Genomic DNA, 25,025 nt, shown 5'->3' on the forward strand with positions numbered 1-25,025 from the left:
CCTAACCTAACCTAACTTTTTCGGCTACCTAACCTAACCTAACCTATAGAGATAGGTTAGGTTAGGTTTGGTTAGGTAGGGTTGGTTAGGTTCGGTCATATATCTACGTTAATTTTAACTCCAATAAAAAAAAATTGACCTCATACATAATGAAATGGGTAGATTTATTTATCATTTCATAAGAAAAAAATTAGAGAAAATATATTAATTCAGGAAAACTTGGCTTATTAGGCAAATCGGGCCTTGCATTGTAGGCTGAGAAGTGCGTTCTGGCTACTAGGTACGACATATATATATATATATATATATATATATATATATATATATATATATATATATATATATATATATATATATATATATATATATATATATATATTTTAAAAGTTTTAAGTTTTGCTCCCGGAAAATAGAATGGCATCTATCAGGCCAGCAAGGGAGCCCAAGCACTGGCGAGTACGGGAAGAGAAGTGTTATCCCAAGTGATGATCCCCCCTTCCTTTTTTTTTACAGGGAAGTTTTACTGAATCGTACATTCTCCAATACTGGGGGCAAACACCTCTTTCCCCATTTTTGCCCCAGCCTGGACACCCGATGAACCTCCAAGGTGGCCCCTTATGGGCATCTCCTCCAGCAGGTGGTCCCATGACCCAAACAGGATCCTTACATTGGTTCCATGTCCCGTGTACAAGGCCCAGAGGGGAAGCCGAGGCAACCCCCGTCCGCTCAATGCAGTAAAATGTGAGCCCATCATCACAAGATGAAACTGTTGAAAGTGATACACATACAATGCCCAGACAGGGGCCAGGGCTGCTCCATCTACTGTAGGGAATCAGATGTAAGCCCCCTTACCACGACAAGGTCAAACTCTTAAAGGGGGTCTGCAGTATGTTAGAAAATAAAAATTACGGTAAATATAAATTAAGGAGATGACAAGATAAGCTAACATGGAAATTTTGAGCACTATATGTATTACAATTTCTGCAAGAATGAACAATAAACTTATCAGTTTTCATAAATGCTTTTACTGAATAAGAGCCATACACCAGGAAAAGTTTATATACAAAAGAAAAATATATATATATTTTTTTGCTATCACATCTGCTTCAAAGAAGCATTGAACTTATACAAGTCACTCAAAACATGAGTTTCACAAGGTAAACGTTCAGCAGTAAAAATACTTCCTGTGAGTTCTAAGGAAATACAGTAAAATGAAAATTACCTTTAAAAAAGAATGAATTCAGAATGGAGTGCTACGGCAACTCTCCATGCAGCATCCTTTTACACAAAAATATTAAATCAGCCAATATATATATATATATATATATATGTCGTACCTAGTAGCCAGAACGCACTTCTCAGCCTACTATGCAAGGCCCGATTTGCCTAATAAGCCAAGTTTTCATGAATTAATGATTTTTCGACTACCTAACCTAACCTACCTAACCTAACCTAACTTTTTCGGCTACCTAGCCTAACCTAACCTATAGAGATAGGTTAGGTTAGGTTAGGTAGGGTTGGTTAGGTTCGGTCATATATCTACATTAATTTTAACTCCAATAAAAAAAAATTGACCTCATACATAATGAAATGTGTAGCTTTATCATTTCATAAGAAAAAAATTAGAGAAAATATATTAATTCAGGAAAACTTGGCTTATTAGGCAAATCGGGCCTTGCATAGTAGGCTAAGAAGTGTGTTCTGGCTACTAGGTACGACATATATATATATATATATATATATATATATATATATATATATATATATATATATTAAATGTATCCTGAATGTTGATTTAGTGGGGATGGTGGCAGATAAGAGGCTGGCAATGAGATCTTCAAGGCAGCAGTCATATAGCAAGTGGCAGTTATGGCCAATGTGGTGCACCTGCTTCATGTCACCAGACTAGAGGTCAAGCTTTCAATATTCCTTATCCAACATGGCAAGAAGAATATATTTTATATACAAGACAGACATTGGAGAGAATCAGAATAGGGCAGATTAATATACACTAAACTCTAAGTTATACAGGTACAGCATCTAAGGATTACCTCCCAAGAAGGTCTCCCTCAGCAGTACAGCATCTAAGGATTACCTCCCAAGAAGGTCTCCCTCAGCAGTACAGCATCTAAGGATTACCTCCCAAGAAGGTCTCCCTCAGCAGTACAGCATCTAAGGATTACTTCCCAAGAAGGTCTCCCTCAGCAGTACAGCATCTAAGGATTACCTCCCAAGAAGGTCTCCCTCAGCAGTACAGCATCTAAGGATTACCTCCCAAGAAGGTCTCCCTCAAGTGACCTTGGCCCCAGGGCCATCTCACCATCTCTAGCAGACATGACCCTATCTGCCAAACACTCAGATTGCTCCTTTTAAGTCAACAGAAATAAAAAATAATATAGCATGTGCTAAATAGTGTAATTCTCCAATATGAAGGAAATAATTCTATATTCTCTCATGATAAGTATTTCAGAATTAATGGTCAAAGGAAGTGACATGATAATCATCTCCCTTAACGGAGATAAAGCCTATGATATTAACAATGACAGCACAAACTATCACAGTTACTCTCCCTCTTGCTCATATGCAACCAATTGTTCTTTTGCAATTCATTTTGCAAAACACTTCAATAGCTGGTAATATATATATAGTGTACAGTGAGTGAGAGTGAGAATGTGAGTGTGTGTGTGTGTGTGTGTGTATTTTGTACCTAGTAGACAGAATGCACTACTCGGCCTACTATGCAAGGTCTAATATGCTTAATAGGCCGAGTGATTTTCTTTATTTAAAAAAAAAAAATTCAAATTGGTTTATTTAAAATATTATCATCATATTATATTTAGAACATAAATGACTGACTTAGTTATGTTAGTTTAGGTTAGGTTAAGTTAGGTTAGGTTAGGAATGGTAGGTTAAGTTCGGTAATATATCTACATTAGTTTTAACTTGAATTAAAAAAATGAACTCATGCACAATGAAATGGATAGCTTTATCATTTCATAAGAAAAAAATTTGAAAAATATATAAATTCAGAAAACTTGGGCCTTGCATAGTAGGCAAAGTACAGCATTCTTGCTACTAGGTACAACATATGCATACATTATATATTATGTGTGTGTGTGTGTGTGTGTATTATATAATATTATATATATATATATATATATATATATATATATATATATATATATATATATATATATTATTTGACTGAAGTATAATGTAAAGAATGGAAGATGGTTGATGTGACATTAAGGTTGCAAGAGAATGGTTGAGTGTAGTGTCCATGTTAGTCACAAGACGGGAGGTCACCAGAGCTCCCACTAGCTATGTTCAACACACACAAACCTCTTCAGGCCAGTCCACTCTCTCCTCCAATAGCACCAGAAAACAGCACATATATTTCATGTGCTAACAGTTCTGGTCAACACTTTCCTACAACTAAATAATGTACTTCGTGGATATCTGGACACTATTTCTTTATCACACTGCAGGAGCCCTAATAAAACCTAACCGGGCAGATCTCGGGCAGAGTGCCATGCAGTTGGTGGCATCTATGAGATGGGGCAAGTCTGCCATATTGTCATCTAACAGGCAACTTGGCAAACATCACTCTGCTGGCAGTGGTCTGTATTTTTTGATGCGCTTCCATTCTCCGGTGTTATAATTCATCTGGAAGTGGGTTTCCGCAAGCATGCTGATGTGGGTTCCCTCGGGCTGTGACACGGTCTCCTCACCTTCACTCAGCTTGATGGTCACAATGTTACCCAGATGCGGACATGGATTTTCTGCAATGAAGAATAAGTAATTCTAGTTTTAGTCTCACTTTAAAAAGGATCTTTGAGCAAATGTTTGTCTCTTGAGAACATTTTGGGTGTGTCCAGAGACATAACTTCAATGCCACCACAATGCTTCAGAAACTGTCAGACTATTGTGATTTTATTGTGCTCTGTATCTCTCTTATAACCCACATGAATAATTGAAATATTAAAAAATATTAGCTGCAACATGGCTACAAGGCAATTTAGATATGCATTCTAAAGATTGGAAGATGCAGTTTAACCCTTGTATGGCGCCTGGCTATTTAGCATGTGTCACTCACAGGCGCATAAAAAAAAAAAAAAAAAAAAAAATCTAAACCTGTTAATTTGTGTTCACTGATCATGGAAAAAATAATAAAAAAAATCGTAAGTGGCATATATTGCCCGCTATAGGGCGGGGAAGTCTGGCAAAAAACAGGCGCTGACTCAGCGTGCGTCCCAGGCGGTCTGTTGCTCGCCAGCTGTCAGGCCGGAGTTGCCACAAAGAGATAATTACCTATTTATTTCAATGTGTCCGATTGATTTTTCGTATTTTTTTTTGCTGTATTATTATTCAATAGTGTGTAGTGTGATATATTTATATAATAAAATGAGTGAATCATCGCTGTACTCAAAAATATGGTGTGCATATTGTTGATTCAATTATGTTCATCAAACAGTGAACAAATACTTTGTCAGTTATTACACTATATACACAGGTTATATATAAGTATCTGCATGTTTTGTTCATCATAACGAACCACTAAGTTGCTATTACGAGTCAAAAAGTAACGAGGAGTGACTGCCACACACCAGTCAGCCACTCACTCCCTCAAGTCACCTGACCCGCCCACATTCTCCTCCCACAATACTGTTTTTGCTTTTATTCACTATATACAGACGCTATATATAAGTACAGTACAGTATTTACATTCGTATTCACCATAACAAACCACTAAGTTGGTATGCTGAGTGGCATTGGCAGCCAGAGGCCGCCCGCCACTGGCTGCCACTCCCTCCCTCACCTCACCTGACTTGCCACCATTCTCCACCCACCATACTGTTTTTGCTTTTATATACAGACGTTATATATAAGTATTTACATGTTTTGTTCACCATAACTGTACATCTAAGCTTGTATGGTGAGTAAAGGCACAAAGACGTAGCTACTCACACAGTCAGCTGGTGGCGGCCGCCCTCAAGACCAGACGCACTAATATTTCTCTTCCAACAATATTGTTTGTGGTGTTATTATGCTATATACACACACATTATATATAAATATCTACCTGTTTTATTTACAATACTTGTACAAGTAAATTGGTATGGTGCCCAAAGACCATAGTGGTCACCAGTAAACAACATGGTAAGTCGTGCAGACGTCGCCACCTCCCTCACCAAAATGGCGGCTCCGAACCTACTCCTCTCGCTGTTATCACACTCTATACACACGTTATATATAAGTATCTACATTTGTGTTCACCATAGCGAACCACTAAGCTGGTATGGTGAGTGCAGTCAATAAAAGGTGGCCACACACAGTCAGAAGACAACGCCACCATCCTCCCTCCCACAGCATTACTCCTCCCTCCATGGTGCACAGCGCCAAATATCACCACAATCCTGTTATTATCAGAACCCTGGTCAGTTTTATCACAGTCAGGGGTCTTCTGTAATAATATCATCACTACATAATAGCATGAACAAGTATATTATGGCATTTTTAGGCGATGCTGTGGTCACATGCTGAACAGCAGTGCTATGAGCTCAAGCTGCATGCGTCAGGCTTGGTAGCTCACTCAATACTGAGGCCCCTAACACCTGGGAATTTGGCCCACGATTTTTTTTTTAAATGGTGTCTGTTTACAAGAGCCCTGATGAAGGTGTGGTGAACCCCGTGTATCCGCGGGCCGTTTAAATCTTGCGTAATACAGTACTCCAAAGCATCATATGCTGCTATGCGCAACTTGAGGGTTAATGATGATAAATGTATGGTTTAGACCCTAGGTAATGATAGTTACCAGATATCAATTGGACTATATAGAAGTTGGCAATTCTGAATGTAAACAAGATCTAGGAGTCATATGTAGGGATCGTAAACAAAAAATTAAATGTATAAATGTACATAGTGTAGTAAAACTAATTTTTAGAACCATTAGCAATAAAACACCCAAGATTATTCTTCAGCTTAACCACAGCACTGCAGAGTGCCTTCAGGCGCTAGATCCGGGGTACACAGAACCCCTCTGGGCACTCCTAGGTATAGCGTAGCATTCAACCCTCCTGTGGCTACATGGTGTTCACATTAGCTTTCTCAGGGCTCTTGTAAACAGACATCATTTTTACATCGTGTAACATTCCTAGGTGTGAGAGCCTTAGTACTGAGTGAGCAACCAAGGCTGGTGCATGCAGCATGAGCTCACAGCATTGCTGTTCAGCTTGTGACCCCAGCATTGCCTAAAAATGTCAAAATATTTTTGTATCTGGTATTATTTAGCAATGATAGTATTACAGAAGAGCCCGACTGTAATAAACACTGTGTACAGTGTTCAGATAACAGTGAAACAATGCTGTTCAAAATGTTCACAGCACTAGCCACGGCTCACTGCCACTGTTTCCCCAGTTTAAAAATCTTCAAACAACTTCTCATGTTCCTTTATAAAATAAACTTGTGGAAAATTATTCATTTACAATTATTCATTATTCATTTAGTAATCAGGATTGTGGTAATAATTAGCAATGTGTAGTATGGTGGTAGGAGTAATCTTGGTGAGGGAGGGAGGGAGATGTGGTATGTTGACCAGACCACACACTAGAAGGTGAAGGGACGACATCCCTTCACCTTCTAGTATGTGGTCTGGTCAACTTACTTTAGCCACGCCTGCAGATGTGGTATCATCTGCTGACTGTGTGGCAACCTGTCATTGTCTGCACTCACTATACCAGCTTAGTGGTTCCCTATGGTGAACACAAATGTAGATACTTATTTATAACTAGCTGTACCCGGCCACGTGTTGCTGTGTCTCAGCAACCTTCCCTTGTCTCCCAGTCCCTCCCTACCATTCCTGCCCTCCCCCGTCCCTTTGTTCTCCCCACCATCCCCCACTCTACCGTCCCCTCATCCACCCCACCATTCCCCATTCCCTCGTCCGATGCATATCCAAATGATCTGATGTTCCCATCAGAAAATTGGGAACATCAAATGAGCAGATGTTCCCATCACAGAAATATAAGAAAAACAGTAAAAAAACAAAAACAAAATGAAAACAATTAAAAAATAAAAAATAAACAATATTCATGAAATGAATGGTATGGTAAAAACACAGCTCAATTCTAATGTAATGTAACAGAAAATAATTAAATCAAAATGAAAATAATCGAAATCTATGAAAATTCAATTTGTCAATGCAGTCGGAAACATTGAAAAAGAATTGTAACATGTAGTATAGCGTGTGTTGATATTACGTGCAACCGATGGTGCTGTTTTAAAAAAAAAACACGTTTTTACCTGTCACAGGTGTGACATCTATATAGTAGGTATATGAAAACAAGCGCATTTTCGAATGGCACCTTGTGTCAAAATTTCAAAGCAATTGGTGAAGAACTTTGAGATTACAACGTGTGTTGCTCTTACATCCAACAGATGGCGCTGTTTTTCAAAAGAAGCATGATTATTCCCGGTCACAAGTGAGGCATGTATATAGTAGTACAGTATATAAAATTACAGGCCTATTCGAATGGAACCTTGTGTCAAAATTTCAAAGCAATCGTTAAAGAGGTAGTATCAAAGATTTCCCCACACATGAAAAACAGTTTAAAAAAAAACCTAGAATGTAATGAAACGTCATTTTTTGGGCGAGACCCGGAGGTGCCCCAGAGCTTATCCGGGCTGATATGCTAATGTCAGACTTTGGCATCAGTCATGTATATGGAGTTCTGTAGGCCTACCGGAGACCACGAGCCAGAACCTGGCCCCCTCACAGAGACATGGGGGAGCAATGGCCTATAGAAACCCCGGTGTGGTTGGAAGCATTTTATGTCTGCCATCGACCTTGTCAGGCACCCAGAAAGGTAAGCGTCCAAAACAAACCCCTATTCTGGTGAAAATTGCTATCAAAAGCTGAACAAGTGGATAGAACTCCCCAAAAATTAACGAGCAAACGAGCATGATGTCACACGCCGCCGCAGCGCTGTCTGCGCAGCTTCCCCCACCCCGGGAGGGGGAAGGGTGAGCCTCAAACCTCCGCCCAGCTATCCACTCTTCAGTTCTGAGGCTGGATATCAAAACACGCGAAAAAAAACGCCGACTGGGGAAAGGGAGGGATGCTAGGGAGCCTCTCGGTCTCACCCAGAAAATGGCGTTTTATTACATTCAACACTGGTTTTTTGGGGGGAGCCCCTTCGGCTCCCCGGAGCTAACTACCCACAGAGGAAAAGTAAAGGGACATACCCGGGAGGCAGTCGCTGCTCACTGCTTAACTCGAAGCTGAGACAACTAGCTGCAACCGCCAATGCAAAGCGACACAGGCCCGCCTAGGCCCAGGAACGTTTACAAGATAACAAGCAGCCAGGTCCCTGTACGACAGCCAAAATTCCCGCACCCGAATGTCAGCCCAGGACATGTTGCCAAAAACGGCAGCAAGAGCAGCAAACTTGGAAACTTCATGGGCACTGGGATAGACCCTAGGCTGGCTAGCCTTAACAACCCTGCGAACAACCTGGGAGACCCACACCCGCGGGTCTTATTCTTGTTCCAACCGCCAACCACTGTTTGTGAAAGTCAATTTTCTAATATTTCTTTGGCATTTGTGTTTAGTTTAAATCTATGACCTCTTGTTCTTGAAGTTCCAGATCTCAGGAAATCTTCCCTATCAATTTTATCAATTCCTGTTACTATTTTGTACGTAGTGATCATATCACCTCTTCTCCTTCTGTCTTCTAGTTTTGGCATATTTAATGCCTCTAACCTGTCCTCACAGCTCTTGTCTTTCAGTTCTGGGAGCCACTTAGTGGCATGTCTTTGTACCTTTTCCAGTTTGTTGATGTGTTTTTTAAGATATGGGCACCATACAACTGCTGCATATTCCAGCTTTAGTTTAACAAAAGTTGTGAACAATTTCTTTAATATTTTTCCATCCATGTATTTAAAAGCAATTCTGAAGTTAGATAGTGTAGCATAGGCCTCTTGCACAATGTTCTTAATGTGATCCTCAGGTCATAGTTTTCTATTTAGAACTACCCCAAGATCTCTTTCTTTATCAGAATTCTTTAAAGATTTCTTACATAATTTATAGGTTGTGTGGGGTTTATGTGGGGGACAATCGCCTAAGTTACTTATCTTCCTTATTATCTTAGCATTATCAGCACACATGTCCATATAATTCTGTATTCCATCTGGTAGATCGTTAATGTAGACAATGAACATTACCGAACTTACAAGAACTGAACCCTGTGGTACTCCGCTTGTGACATTTCTCCAGTCCGATACACTTCCTCTTATTACTGCCCTCATTTTTCTATCAGTCAGAAAGTTTTTCATCAATGTTAGCAGCTTACCTGTCACCCCTCAAATGTGTTCCAGTTTCCAGAACAACCTCTTATGTGGAACTCTGCCAAAAGCATTTTTTAGGTCCAGATACATGCAGTCAACCCAACCATCTCTTTCCTGTAAAATCTCTGACTCAATCATAGAAACTGAGTAAATTTGTTACACAGGATCTTCCAGATCGAAAACCGTACTGTCTGATATTATATCGTTTGTCTCCAGGTGTTCTACCCATTTAGTTTTATTTATTTTTTCCAATATTTTGACTATTACACTTGTCAACAATACAGGTCTATAATCGAGGGGGTCTTCCCTGCCGCCACTTTTGTAGATTGGAACTATGTTGGCCTTTTTCCACGAGTCTGCTACGACTCCTGTATACAGGGGTGCCTGAAAAATCAGGTGAAGTGGAATGCTTCATCTGGGCCAACTGCTTTGTTCTTACTTAGCTCCTTGAGCATATCTTCCACTTCGTCTCTAGACACTTCTATGTGCTCTATGTTGTTCTCTGGAATTCTTATTGTGTCTGGTTCTCTGAAAATTCCATTTTGTACACACACACACTTCGGAAATTTTTGTTTAATGTTTCACACATTTCCTTTTCATTTTCTGTGAATCTGTTTCCCATTTTCAACCTTTGGATATTATCCTTTACCTGCAATTCATTGTTTATGAATTTGCAGAATAGGCCTGGTTTTGTTTTACATTTTTCCGCTATCCCTTTTTCAATTTTTTTTTCTGCCTCTCTCCTTACTGATGTGTAGTTGTTTATCACATCTTTGTATCGATGGTATATTTGAAGGTTTGGCCCCTTCAAATATTGATTACATTTTTGTGTCTTTTGGTGTCTGGCCCTCTTGCAATTTCTGTTGAACCAATCCAGTTTTCTGGCCCTTCATCTCTGTTTAGGTATGAATGTTTGTGTGTCTTCATGGCATATTTTGCAAAATTTGGCATACATCTCATTTACTTCTACCTAGCAACAAGTCTGTCCAATTACACTCATTAAATTTTTTTTTGAAGTTCCCCAGTGTCTTCTCTTGAAATCAAATTTATCAACTGTTTCAATGTCCCCATTTTCTACTAGGTGATATCTTAAGGCATATTTAATGTCTAACAAGACATGATCACTTATTACCAAGGAAGGAAGGTACTGGATGTCAAATATCTCTTCTTCTTTCCTGGTGAATACTAGATCAAGTACTGACGGTACATCTCCTTCCCTCATTCTTGTGGCCTGCTTGACGTGTTGATACATGAATGTCTCCAGAATGAAGTTTACAAATCTGCATGTCCAAAAGTCCTCCGTTCTTACTTCATAGGCCTCCCAGTCTATTACTTTAAAGTTGAAGTCCCCCAGTATCAACAGTTGTGATTTATTTTTATCTGATTTTACTATATTTTCTCTCATGATCATTATGAGGCGCTCTTGTTTGTCATCCAGTTCTTCCTTTGTCCATGTGTTGCTTGCTGGTGGACTGTAGGCATTTATAATTATCAGCTTATCTTGATTCCAGATCTGCAATGCCATTATATCAACTTCACGAGGAGTTTTAAGTATTAACTCTCTTGCCTTATGTGTTCTTTCACCAGCACAGTCTCTCCTCCCCCCCCCCCTTCCTGGTTGTCCTGTCACATCTCCAAACTGAGTAGCCCCTTGGGAATATGACTTCATTTAAAATATTTCCTTCAAGTTTCGTCTCTGATAATGCGACAATATCTGGGACCTTAAGCTGAATTATATCTTGCAACTCCAATGTTTTTGATCTAACTCCATCTATGTTGGTATATACAATTTTCAGAAACATGTTCCCTTTCCCTTTGCTCTTTACTCCCCCTTCCACTAATGATTTTGTTGCATTGTTTTTTATGTATCATTTCACTAGTTTTCCAGTCCCCTGACACTTTGTTGAAAAAAGAATTTGTCTTCATTTCTATTCCCATTTAGACGTTTTGCTTCAATGAGGTTCATTTTCAGCTTTTATCTGTCTTCCCTCGAGAGGTCTTGTCTTATTGACCAAAGTTTGCCATCCTCATCACACACACACAGCAATTTCCTGGCATTTCTAAGCACTTCCATCATGTTTTTCACTCCATTAAACGTCACCCTTGAGGGGCGGTTCTTGTCTCTCATATTTTCCTATTCTAAAAATCACTTGACATTTTCCTTTGAGCCTTCTCCTAGACCTACTATTTTCTGTACGATTTTCATCTCTTCTGCTGCTCGGTCCACCCTAGATGAAATTTCCTTCTCTAAACTTCCAAAAATTATTATGGACTTACTTCTATCTGCAGTGTTTAGTACTAGTTTACTGTTGGTTAGCAGTTCTTTCCTAATTGGTTGCCTAATTTCTGCTTCTTGTTGGTCATTTCTGGTTTTGACTTCCAAACACACTTCCTTGATTGTCTCTCTTTTACAACTTGTGCATACATCTCTCTTATTTCTTCTTTATACCTTTCTAGTTCTTTATTAGTCTCCTCTATTTGAGTTGCCAATGAAGTTTCTTGTTGCATCTCCTTGCCTAACTCCATGTTAGCCCTCAGGCTCCCTTGGAGTTGTTCACCATGAGTATTTTCTTGTTAATTTCTTCAAATTCCCTACTTTTCACTTTCCATGCCTCATTATCCTTTACTAGTTCCTTGGTGTGTGCCTCCTGTATCCTTACCTTATTAGTCAAGCTGGTAATTTCCTTTTCTTGCTGGAAAATACTTCCTTTTAAAATTATAGAACTCAATCTTGAGACCTTCACTTTCTTGTTCTAATTTAATTACCTTTTCTTCATAATTCTTTAGCATGTCCTCAATAATCCCTAACTTGCCAAGAAAACCACCTTTCATTGCATCATGTTGTGAGAAACCTGCAAAACATTCCTTTGTTGGAGTACTGTCCTGTAAGTGTAGATATGATAGACCCCAATAGACTCAGGAACCTGTACATCAGTTGACCAAAGAGCCAGAGCTCAACCTCCACAAAGCACAACTAGGTAAGTACATAAATACACACATATATACACTCACATAAATATATTTGGGTATAAAGAGGAACTGCCTCACATGGACCTACAGGCCTTTAGTCTATACTTAGGATGAGGTATATGAAGATTGATGATAATTTGAACATACCTCTAGAGCCAGCCATGAAGCCCAGGATGAGGGCCTTCTCAGGTCTCGTAACTTTGTTGCTGGTCCGGAACATCTCTTGTGCCTCCAACATTTGCTCTCGCTGCAAACACATTAAAAAATTTTTATGTCAAGGTGTGAGGAGAATTTTGTGGTGATGGCATACATGCACTAGTGCATCTATATTTTATATTCAAGCCAATAAACTCTATTTAAAAGTAAATTTAAAATGAAAGTAAAAATATTTTGATTTAGTGGGATTTACATCACAGCTCCAGTGCTGAGGCAGTGAGCCATTCATTGCACGTACCAATAATAATGATGTAATTAAACGCCAAGTTCAACTTTCGTACTGCAAGGTGTTACAAGTGAATATGAAAAGCCAAATAATACAAGTCATAGGCGCCTACCATATGACATCCAGTTTTAAATACCCAACCCACACAATCGAAAAAGAAGGGCATGCGGGTTCAATCCCATCATCCAGTCACAATATTTCCACATAGATACATCATGTTCTTGTGTGATTTTGTCGTGCTGTTCCTTAAGTTTAGGTAAACAGTGAATAACAAAAATAGGCTCACAGTGAGTGAGAGTCCTCGCTTTTGTTGAGATTGTTGCTGTTGTGTAGCAACCGCCGCTTGATTGATAGGAACTGGCTGGGTTGGCTGTGTCTCCGGCTGCGGCGTCACAGTGATAACCTGGGTTACTTGTTGTTGCTGCGCTGGCTGTTGAGGTGCTGGTGACGCTGGTGTTGTCAGGGCTGCTGTGGTCAGAGGGGTTGCAGCATACACCATTTCAGGCTGTACAGGCTGCAACAGTAAAACAATGCCAATATAGTGTGCACCACACACTATAACTGCTTAAAATAAAATGAAAGTAAAATGTTATAACACAATAGATAATACAATATTGACTGCATACAATTATTATGTATTAATATTTTATCTGCTGTGCTGATTATTATACACAGCTCAGTTGCTCAGTATAACTTCAGCCATGTTGCACAAGTTCTATAAGGAAAATATAATTATACCAGAGACTTCACTCCCATGTTAGAAATTCCTATTGACATTAAAATTGATGCCACTAACTTCCCCAGACACTTCAGAATAGACACCAAATCCACACATATATGAAAAGAAAGAAAAGTGACGATGTTTTGGTCCATCATGGACGCTCGTCCATCAAGACGAGACTTAAGGCTTGTCTTGACTGTCACACACGACTTCCATCTAGGTACAGATTCATGAAGCACAACGAACCAGTGTAGAATGTAATGAAATGCCATTTTCTGGGCGAGTCCCGGAGGCTCCCCGGAGCTTACTAGGCTGATATGCTAATGTCAGATTTTGGCATCAATCATGTGTATGGAGTTCTTATGGGCCTACTGGGTGCTACGAGCCAGAACCTGGCCCCCCTCTAGAGAGGCAAGGGAAGCAATGGCCTATAGAAACACCCATGTAATTGGAAGCATTCTATGTCTGCCATCGACCAGGGTAGGCACCCAGAAAGGTAGGCATCCCAAAACAATCCCCTATTCTGGTGAAAATTGCAACCAAAAGCCGAACAAGTGGATAGAACTCCCCAAACAAAAATGAGCAAACTAGTATGATGTCACCCATTGTCACACCGCTGACTGCGCAGCTCCCCTCTCCCCGGGAAGGGAAAGGGATAGCCCCAGACCTACCGTGCCGGCGATCCACACCCAGTTGAGCCTGGATGTCAAAACACGCACAAAAAAAAAACTACCGGAGGGAGGGAGGGATACCGGAAGCCTCCGGGACTCACCCAGAAAATGGCATTTCATTACATTCAACGCTGGTTTAAGATCGAACCATCCACGTGACGTACCGGTCTGATCTGCTGGAAGAGATGGAGCAGCGGAAAAACCAACAGGTTCGGACACCAAGCAAGTAGCGCCCAAAATTACGGCTGGGCCGGCTACCAAGGGGGCCAAGATGACAAGTCTCCCATGGTAAGTCTCCAAGCGAGTCAGGACCTGGAGCAACAGCTGAATCGAAGGAAAGAGGTGCAGGAACCCCCACCTTGACCAGTCCTGCCGAAAGGCGTCGACCCCGACGGCCTCGCAGTCAGGAAAGGGCGCCACATACAGGGAAAGGCGCCGCGACCACACCAACGCGAAGATGTCCACCTCGGGGCGTTCGAACGACTGGCAAAGCCAACGGAAGGAGTCGGAGTCGACCATCCATTCCGTGGAGAGGGAAATGAAACGAGACAGGCCGTCAGCCAAGATGTTGGACACTACCCACACGTGAACTGCCAGGAGAGCTAAATCCCGAGAACTCAGCAGACGAGTCACCCGAAGCGACCAGTGTAAAAGTGAAAAGGACCGCATCGAAACGTCCCCCGCCCCCCCACGGTTCAGACAATGAACCACCGGGAAGCAGTCCGAATGGAACCGAAATCGTTGACACATGGGCGACTCGAATCCTCCGAAGAGCAAACCACACCACCGTGAACTCCCGCCCAGTGCTGTGGGCTCGCCGGAAGGACAGACCCCACTGTCCCTGGCTGGCCTGGTGAGCACTGGTCATAAAGCCCCAGCTGAGAGACGACACATCCGTAAACACATCAAGCGAGGGCTCGGGGAGGCGTTAAGGCACTGAACCCCGAAAAACCCAAAGAGGTAGCCGGCGATGCAGCAATCGACGCAAAGCCCCCCAGGGTCCGAACCCAGTGATCGCGAAAGGCGGAAGGGACGACCCCCAAGGAACCAGAACAGCCGACGAAGCCAAACCCGACCCGGCAGGTAGACCAGCATCGCAAAGTTCAGGCTCCCGCACAGACCCTCAAGCAACCTCCGGGTGACCCGGGAGCCCCCCAGAAACAGGGACATGTGGGGCTGCATGTCCCACATGTGCCTGTTCCCGCATGAGCCGCAGAAGAGACTCCGGAGGAAGAGACAAAGAAGCAGTCTGAGAGTCCCACACAAGGCCCAGCCAGGTATGAACCTGGGAGGGAACCAGATGGGACTTCCTCCAGTTCACCAAGAACCCGAGCCTGGCGAGCTGAGAAAGAACCAGATCCCTGGCCAGCAGACAAGCTGACTGGCTGGGAGCCCAAACCAGCCAGTCGTTGAGATAGGCCAACACCTGAACACCTAACAGGCGCAGACGGGTCACCACGACCCGCGTGAGGTGTGTGAAAATGCGAGGTGCCATGTTCAAACTGAACGGGAGACAACGATAGCGGTAAGCACAAAGCCCCCACAACAAAACCGAGCCGGTCCCTGAACACTAGATGAATTGGGACATGCCAATAAGCGTCCCGGAGGTCCAGGGACACCATCCAAGCGCACGGCTCCAACAGGAGCCGAACCAGGGACAGTGTAGTCATACAAAAGGAGGGGCAATGAACCCAGGGGTTCAGATGGGACAAATCCAGAATGAATTGCAGGGCTGCGCAGTCCCGTATCGAGACTGGAAACCCATCTGAGGGACGCCATCATTTCAACCACGTTCAAGCGAACCCACTCCAAGATGATCTAACAGAGCGCAGCGGAAGAAGCCTGCCCCGCCAGCCCTGAAGGAGGGGCCACCCAACGCCACCGGAGGCCGTGCAAAACGATCCAAAACGCCCACAAATTGTGGGACCAGGCGTGAGCGAACAGCTTAAGCCTCCCCCCCCCCCCATCGTCCTGTCAATGGGGCGAACCGCGAAAGGGTTCCGCCCCTTACGGCGGAACCGTAAGGGGCGGAATGAGACCGCCCCTTACAAGACCCCAGAACCTCACACAGAGCGAACATCGCGCCGACCAGACGAAGGTAGGTCTGAAGGAGGAGCCGAACCCGAACCTGACACCATTGGCCTACCACGACGAGAGGAACCCCGAGCCTTGGCACGACCCTTCTGGGAAGGTCCACCACAGGACCCCCCGGAGAACCAGCAAGTCCGACATAGGATGGCAAGAAGCCGAAGCAGCCTGAATATATTGTGCAACGGCAAAAGCCTCAAACAAGAGAGAGCATAAAGGGGAAAACATCCTAAGAGCCATGGCCCAAGCGGATTCCACAGAGGAGGCAACCACCGTCTGCCGACATGCGAGCCGGGAGGCATAAAACAGAGCCACTGCATCCCACAAGATCGGCGCGAAAAGCTTCAGCAAGGCAGCCGACGAACGAGCCGCCAAGGCCAAGATGCCAGACCTAGGAACAGCCCCAAGCGCCCCCACATCCTCTGAACCAGTCGGAAGACAGCTCCAGGAGGGAAAAGAAGCGCAAAGTCGCAACCAAAAGGCCCCGAGCGCGAAAGTACTCCGCCACCTGCGCTGCCTAAACGAAGGGAACCTGCACATGGAGCTAAACATCACCAACATCCTGGAGAAGGGCAGGAGCAAACAAGCACTCATTGAAGCGCTCAAAGTTGCCCCCCCAGGAAAACCTGAAGCACAGTCGAAGTCTCCTGCCACTCAAGCGTGCGGAAACGGCAGGAGTGCCAAGCCTCCAAGGTAAAGACAGGACAGTCCGCTAGCCAGGACGACTTCGGAACCTCGTAACGGAGCCAGAAAGGGAACGAAGTCCCAAACCTGAAAGCCGAAGGATCCATTGCACAGGCATAATCCGGGTCACGCAGGAGGTTTGCCACAAGGGCCGCCAGCACCGCAGCAAGTTGGATGCAATAAGCCGAAAACCTCCAGAACGATGGAACCAAGGCGCCTGGGGGAACACGGAACCGAACCAGGGAAGGGGCAGACACCAAGTCCAACTCGTACGCAGAGGATGGGTGGGGGGGGGGGAAGAAAACCGCACTCCTTGTAACAGTAAGCCCCGCTCAGAGGGTAGAAAAACCCAGGCGGGATTCAGCGGGGTCCAAGGCCCCCAAGTCAGCCCCTCCCCAGTGCCAGGGGCCGAGATCTCCCCCCAAGCACCGACCCCACTCGACAAGGCCGGCGCAGCCGTAGAAGCTGGATAGAATGAAGCCCACTGGTCAGACCCAGAGGCTTCAGCCTGGGGAGGAGACTCGAATGCCTCCATCGCCAAACCGGAAGGGGCATCCCCCGAGGCTGCCCGAGTCTCAAAACCAACCAGCCCCTGCCCTGACCCCGAAACCCTCAGACGTTTCGGAGCCGGAAGCAGGGAAGAGGGACCAGAACGAACAACAGGAGGGAAAGGACTAGGGGGTGCGGACTGAACCAGGATCGAAGCGACCCCGACCCCCACACGGGGGGTGGTTTCTATAAGCAAAACGGGGCAACCGCGGGACATCCGGGTGAGCAACCAACTGAGCGCGTTGCAACAAACGAAACCTAGAATGCAACGCCTGCGCAGCCTGTACCCGAAGATGATCATCCACAGATTGGGTAAATTGAGTCACCAGCAAGCAACAATACTCACAGGACTCAGGGTCAAAAGTGTCACCGACCCAACAGGCTGCGTGACGGAGGCAAAAACAGCGAGGGTCGCCCCGAGACAAGGGAACTGAACAACCCCTCAAACTCGCACGAAGCGAGGGGGGGGGACCCCGGGGTCACATTCATCGGACCCACGCGTCCCCTAGGGGATTCCCAGGGTCCCGAGCGTCAACTTGAAGAGGACTCGCCCTCAGGTAATCCCAGGCAGATACTGATAACCGGTGCCCAACTACCAAACTGTCTAAAGCTGAACCCCAGGGATGTGTACACTCACGGGGACCTAGCAGGGGGCACCACCAAGTATCAGGGTGAGACCAAACACCAGTGGCAAGTAGGGCAGAACCCCCCACCAAGGCAAAAACAAAAAGAAAAACAAAACCCGCAAGTGGACAACATAGCCCAAGGAACAGAGCCGGCCGCTGTGATAGGTGACAACTAGCTGCGCAGCACCCTGCGCCCCTTACCAATGCGAAAACTGTCTCTTACCCTAAGGTAAACTAGGGAGACATAACACCCAAATCCCCAAAGGGCGGCTGAAAAACCGAGCAGTAAAACGGACACACAGAGGCAGAGCCCAAGGAACTTGTGGAAGGTAGCCCTAAGCTCCACGGGCAGTACTTACAAGGCACCTAGGGAAGAGACCCCTAGGCGCATGCAGCCTGAGTACTGAGGAATAACTCCCGGCTCTCGCACCCCTGGAGTACAGCAGCCACACACAAGGCACAGCGCCGCAAAAAGACTGGAGTCAGAGTACACAACCGAGCCGATAGCATCAGATTCAAGATCTGGAGTGTGGATCGCCGCCACGATAGGTCTGGGGCTACCCCTTTCCCCTCCCGGGGAGGGGGAGAGCAGGCAACACACCAGCTCTACCCGATGACCTCCAAAGGCGAAAACAAAATCCCTGAGAGCAATGGAGGTCTGGAAATGGCTTACAAGCAGCAGTCACAATGGAAAGAAACCGACACACAACCTCCTCTGGAAAGAAGAGAGGAGAGGAGAGGAGAGGAGAGAAGGGAGGCAGACAAGATGGGAAGGGAACTATCAGGGGAAAGTTATATCAATGCAAATTATTACAAGTTATATCAATGCAATTATTACAGCCTAAAGGATTACAAGTTAATGGCAATCATTACAGTGTTACCATAGTTGTACAGTAACAGCAGTACAGTACTTGATTGTCATAAACCCTACTCTGGCGACATCAGATCACTGATCATTACAATGGTAGCAGCAATGTGTTCACCGTATGTTACAACATTATGTGTTCACCCTATGTTACAACATTATGTGTTCACCCTATGTTACAACATTATGTGTTCACCCTATGTTACAACATTATGTGTTCACCCTATGTTACAACATTATGTGTTCACCCTATGTTACAACATTATGTGTTCACCCTATGTTACAACATTATGTGTTCACCCTATGTTACAACATTATGTGTTCACCCTATGTTACAACATTATGTGTTCACCCTATGTTACAACATTATGTGTTCACCCTATGTTACAACATTATGTGTTCACCCTATGTTACAACATTATGTGTTCACCCTATGTTACAACATTATGTGTTCACCCTATGTTACAACATTATGTGTTCACCGTATGTTACAACATTATGTGTTCACCCTATGTTACAACATTATGTGTTCACCCTATGTTACAACATTATGTGTTCACCCTATGTTACAACATTATGTGTTCACCCTATGTTACAACATTATGTGTTCACCCTATGTTACAACATTATGTGTTCACCCTATGTTACAACATTATGTGTTCACCCTATGTTACAACATTAAGAATATTGTGAGAAGAGCGTATGGATCACTTTCCAGCTTCAGACTTGCTTATAATAATATGGATGGTGAAATACTAAAGAAACTGTTCATGACTTTTGTGAGACCAAAATTGCAATATGCAGCAGTTGAATGGTGCACATATCTCCAGAAGCACATAAATAAAGTGGAAAAGGTGCAACGACATGCTACAAAAGGGCTTCTGGAACTGAATAACAAGTTATGAAGAGTAACTAGAAGCGTTAAATATGTCATAACTGGAAGATAGAGGTAAAAGAGGCGATATGATCACCACTTACAAAATACTAACAGGAACTGACCAAATTGACAAAGAAGAATGCAATGCCTGAAACCAACAACTTCATGAACAAGAGGACACAGATTCAAGCTAAGGAAACAAAGGTGGAAAAAAAAAATTTGAACGTTTTCTTTTGCAAACAGTGGTAGACGGTTGAAAGTGAGGACCACCACAAAGGGAACGACCCCTAAACACTCCAGAGAAGACAACACTGGCAATGCAAAAGTAGCAGCAGGGTGTACACAGGGAAGGTAACCAGGAGCACATGTAGCTACAAGTACTCTTATATGCCAGGCTCACACTTCACTGCAATGTACAAGAAAAGTGACTAAGGGCTTTTGGTCAACCCAAAAATCATTTAGCTGAATAGTGGAGCTCGCATGAGAGAGACAACCTGGAAACCACTAAAGCATTCAAGTGACCTTGACTGCATCAGCATGAAAACTGCCAGCTCGTACCCCTGGAGGCGGTGAGCCCCTCCCACAAGTGGGCGAGTTGGGCGAATGAGCTCACATTATTTTCCAGAGATTTGATTATTTGTTTACACAGTTGGGCGAGTTCATTAGGCTTAAGTTATTCAGTAGATTGTGAGGCGTTGGTCTCTTTTGAACCCAGAGGTGGTGTAATTTGACTTGCTAATTATATGGATGTCTTTCCGAGTGAGGTGGTAAAATGTTACTGCTCCCTGGTATGAGAAGTAACGGCTGATGCGATCTGATAGATGGACACCATCTCAGTGTATAGCTTCAGTGAGCCACAAGGCTCCATGTATATTCCATGTGAATTCCATGTATATAATTTCCAGTGTTGAGGACAGGAAGCCTGTACTCCGACTTATCATCAAGGTGCCTCCAAAGCCAACTACTGACCTTCCCTAGGATGTAGCACACATCAATTGTCAAATTACTGGGTATCTGATCAAGGACCGGGCCATGGGGACGTTGAGCCCCGAAATCATCACGAGGTAACCGCAAGGTAGGGTAACCTATTTACTACTAGGTGAACAAAGGTAGCAGGTAAAAAGAACTGTACCTAACCAATTCTGTCTTGCCTGGAGAGTGAACCCAGGTCCTTTGGTTGTAAGTTGAGGATGCAGACCACTTTGCTACAGGATCCAGAGATGCTGGAAAATGTAAATATAAATATTTCTCACCTGAAGTGTGGCATACTGTGGCTGAGAAACAGTTGTAGCAGCCTCACTGGTGGCCGGGGTGACAGTAACTGCGGTGGCAGCCTGGACCACCTCCGCCGTGGTGAAGACTGGAGTGTGCGCCACTGTACGGTACACGACTGTGGGAGACCCTGCAGCCTGCGTACTGGGCGTTACAATGATACGTTGAGGTGTGGACGCACCAGAAGGAGGTGCTGGAGTAGAAGGAGTTGCTCTGCCACCAGAGCTGGCATTCTGCTGCAGTGTGGACCGTGCTGCTATAGTGCCAACAGCCACTGCATTAGCTGAAATAACAAAAGTCATTAACTCAACCATATTAGTGATTACAGTGACAGTATGCACATGTTACACTGGGGAAGGAAGTGCCAAAGACATCTCTAAGTATCCTTAACCTTCACAACATTGTTATAATAACAATAAATTCAATGCGAGTTGAATATTTGACAAAAATATTTTTAAGTTATATATACTGATAACAAATATAGTGAGTAGTTACCACATTTTATAGAAGTATTATTATACATGAATTATTATATTTCAGGGGATATAGGATGCATATTTTTTGGCTTGAAAATGTCTTTAAATATCACTGTGTTCAATGGATTGACAATCTGACTTTTCATTGTCATCTGACCAAACATAGCTTGCAGTTTTGCCAGATTGGTGGTCTATTAGATAACTTTCAATGTTAAACATTAACTCCAAACAAAAACACAGTAAAATCATATGATCAACTAATATACCCAGTACTTAAAATTAATTAATTAGTGTCAGAGGTATCAAATAAAAAAAAGAAATAGTATTATAACATTAGTTCAGTGTCAACATGTTCTTTTTAAGTGGATATATTGCAGTTCGGACCCAAATGTTATAATCTATCATATCTGCTGGCAGACAGGATGCATTTTTTGGCCCAAAACCTACTGAATATATATTTCATTAACATGCATGAAATATATTTTTACCCTAGAAAACCACTTAACATCACTTTTTAAATAAATGAATGATGAAATATGAAAAAAAAATCCACAAAAATATCCATTTAAAAAGTAACCAGCATTGAATGTATTGAAACGCCATTTTCTGGGTGAACCCCGGAGGCTTCCTGGAGCTTATCGGGCTAATGAATGTTATATTAGACCGGGACATACGCCATGGAGTTCAGACCTACCAGGGGACCTACCAGGGGACCATGAACCAGAACCTGGCCCCTTCAGAGAGGTTGCAGGGAGTAATGGCCCTGGACAACCCCCTTGTGGTTGGGGGTTTTCCTTATCTGCCATTGAACCGGGGTTAGGTTAGTCTATCTTGAGATGATTTCGGGGCTTTAGTATCCCCGCGGCCCTGTCCTTGATCAGGCCTCCACCCCCAGGAAGCAGCCCGTGACAGCTGACTAGCTCCCAGGTACCTATTTTACTGCTAGGTAACAGGGGCATAGGGTGAAAGAAGCTCTGCCCATTGTTTCTCGCCAGCGCCCAGGATCGAACCCGGGACCACAGGATCACAAGTCCAGCATGCTGTCCGCTCGGCCAAGGTAGGCATTACAAAACAAACCCCCACATGGAAAGAAACTAACAACAAAAATCGAACAGAGAAGTAGAATTCCCTACAATCCCAAGGAAACAAGCAAACGTTACACACTACTGCTGCGCCGCTCGTCCGCACAGCCCTCCCTTCCCCGAGAGGGGGAGGGGGGTGGGCCCTAGACCTCACCGCGCCGGCTGCATAGCACTCCAGTTCGGAAGCTAAGCATCATCAAACACGAAAAAAACGCCAACCGGTGGGAGGGAAGGTTGCCAGGAAGCCTCCGGGGCTCACCCAGAAAATGCCGTTTCATTACATTTAACGCTGGTTTTCTGTGGGGAGCCCCTACAGCTCCCTGGAGCTTCATACCCAAAGAAAAGGTAAAGAAAGGGCTGATCTGGGAGGCGGCCGCCACAAACTTTGCAACGCGAAGTCGAGACAACAGGCTGCAACCTGCGACCCAAAGCAACACCAGAACGCCCAGGAGCAGACATGCTCACAAAATAACAGGCGGCCAGGATCCTATAGGACCTACAAATCCCTGCGCCCGAAATGAGCCCAAGACACGTTACCAAACACAGCAGCGAAAGCTGCAAACACCCGAACGACACGGGCACAAGGACAGACCGCAGGCTGGCTAGACTTAACCCTGCGGTTGACATGGGAGACCTGAGCCCTGGAACAGGAAACGAGGGAAACCGGATCAACCCAAAGCACATCTTCAGCCATGGCACGCCGGTAACGGCGAAGAGCCGCAACTGGACACAACACATGACGCACCCTTGGCGGAACCAACCATGCATCAAGAACCCAAGGACTCCTCCGGAAAGCAGCCGTCTCAGCCTTCTCCAAAAAAGACTTCGGAGAAGGCTGCAAACCTACCACCAGAACCAAAAGAGAAGAAACCCCCTGCGCCAGAGGAGAGCCGGAAGCTACCCGACCCGACCCCCAGAGGCCAATGCCAACAAATATAGGACCTTTGAAAAACAATCTTGAACCGAAGGGGCTACCACAAACCGAGGAGAGGAAAGATAAGACAGCATCCTGACCAAGGACCAGGACGGCTCAGGCGGCGCATGAGCAGGCCGGAAGTGAAACAAAGCACTGAGAAAATGTATGGAACGGGGCGGACATAACGTCCACCCCGAACATAAGCTGGAGCGGCTCCGCCAGCACCGCACGATACGATGCGACAGTAAGAAGCATCAATAACGGTTCGGAAAACCAAGAAAGGACAAGACAACATGCGAAAGAGAAGACAAACAACGAAGAGCAAGAAAATGACGAAGAGAAACGCCAGGAAACTTCATACTGTCGCTGAGACTAAGCTCGCAGGTGGGACACCATCAATGAAGCCACCTGATCACCATAGAGATGGTGATACACCCACGTCAAAAGACCAGACGGTAAGAGCCAAGGAGAAGGCCGAACCAGCACCGTACCGGATCGGTCCGACCTGCCAAAAGAGGCAGAGCAGTGGGAAACACCCCGGGTTCAGACACCTATCAAGTATCGTGTGAAAACAAGCTGGGCCGGCCACCAAGGGGGCCACAAGAACTACTCTCCTTGGGAAGGACTCCAACCGAGCCAGAACCCGAAGCAACAGCTGGACCGAGGAAATGAGGTACAGGTAATTCCACCTCGACCAGTCCTGCTGAAGGCATCCACCACGAACACCTCACAGATTGGGAGACGCCGAGACCACGCCGACACGAAGACGTCCATGTCCGAGAGTCCGTACATCCAGCAGAGCCAACGAAATTGACGACGACCGGCCAATCCGTGAACAGAGGAATGAACCGAGGCTGTCTGCCAGGACATAGGACACTCCCCAGACATGAAACGCACGGAGAGCCAAACCCTGAGAATCCAGCAGACGAGCCACTCGAAGGGACAAACCCAAAAGGGCAAGGACCGAAGAGAACCCCCGTGTTTCCGGCAATGAACCACCGGAGAACAGTCCGAATGGAGCCAGATGGTAGAGCCCCGAGTGACCCGAACCCTCCGAAGCGCAACCAGACAGCCACGAACTCTTGAACTGCACTGTGAGCAGGACGAAAGGACGGACCCCACTGTCCCTGGTCGGCCTGGTGAGCAATGGTCACAAAGCCCCAGCTGAGAGACGACCCTGTCCAGAACACATTGAACGAAGGCTCGAGGAGGGGCCAAGGCACAGAACCCTGAAAACCCCAAAGAGAAAGCCGGCAAAGCATCACCCACACAAGGTCCCATGGAAGACAGACCCAACGATCGCAAGAGAGAGGTGGAAGGGGTTCCCCGAGGGAACCAAAACAGACACCGAAGCCAAACCCGACCCAGCGAATAGACCAGCAGGGCAAAGTTCAGATTCCTGCACAACAGCTCAAGCAACCTGCCAAGTGACACGGGACCC

At 44.8% G+C, this 25,025-nt stretch overlaps 1 protein-coding gene across 1 annotated transcript in view; it reads right to left on the bottom strand.

Annotated features, from left to right (window-relative positions):
• Positions 1-1,002: 1,002 nt before the first annotated feature.
• The window catches only part of LOC123754682 (negative elongation factor A), a 128,520-nt gene continuing 104,497 nt past the window's right edge, over positions 1,003-25,025 (bottom strand). Inside the window, exons 7-10 of the mRNA XM_069326259.1 lie at positions 21,092-21,393; positions 13,044-13,271; positions 12,463-12,562; positions 1,003-3,782 (exon numbers count right to left, since the gene is read on the bottom strand). Of these exons, the coding sequence (XP_069182360.1) occupies positions 3,604-3,782; positions 12,463-12,562; positions 13,044-13,271; positions 21,092-21,393 (809 nt within the window). The 3' untranslated portion in view covers positions 1,003-3,603. The remainder of the gene's footprint in view (positions 3,783-12,462; positions 12,563-13,043; positions 13,272-21,091; positions 21,394-25,025) is intronic.

This window comes from Procambarus clarkii, chromosome 18, assembly GCF_040958095.1.
Source record: "Procambarus clarkii isolate CNS0578487 chromosome 18, FALCON_Pclarkii_2.0, whole genome shotgun sequence".
NCBI lineage: Eukaryota > Metazoa > Arthropoda > Malacostraca > Decapoda > Cambaridae > Procambarus > Procambarus clarkii.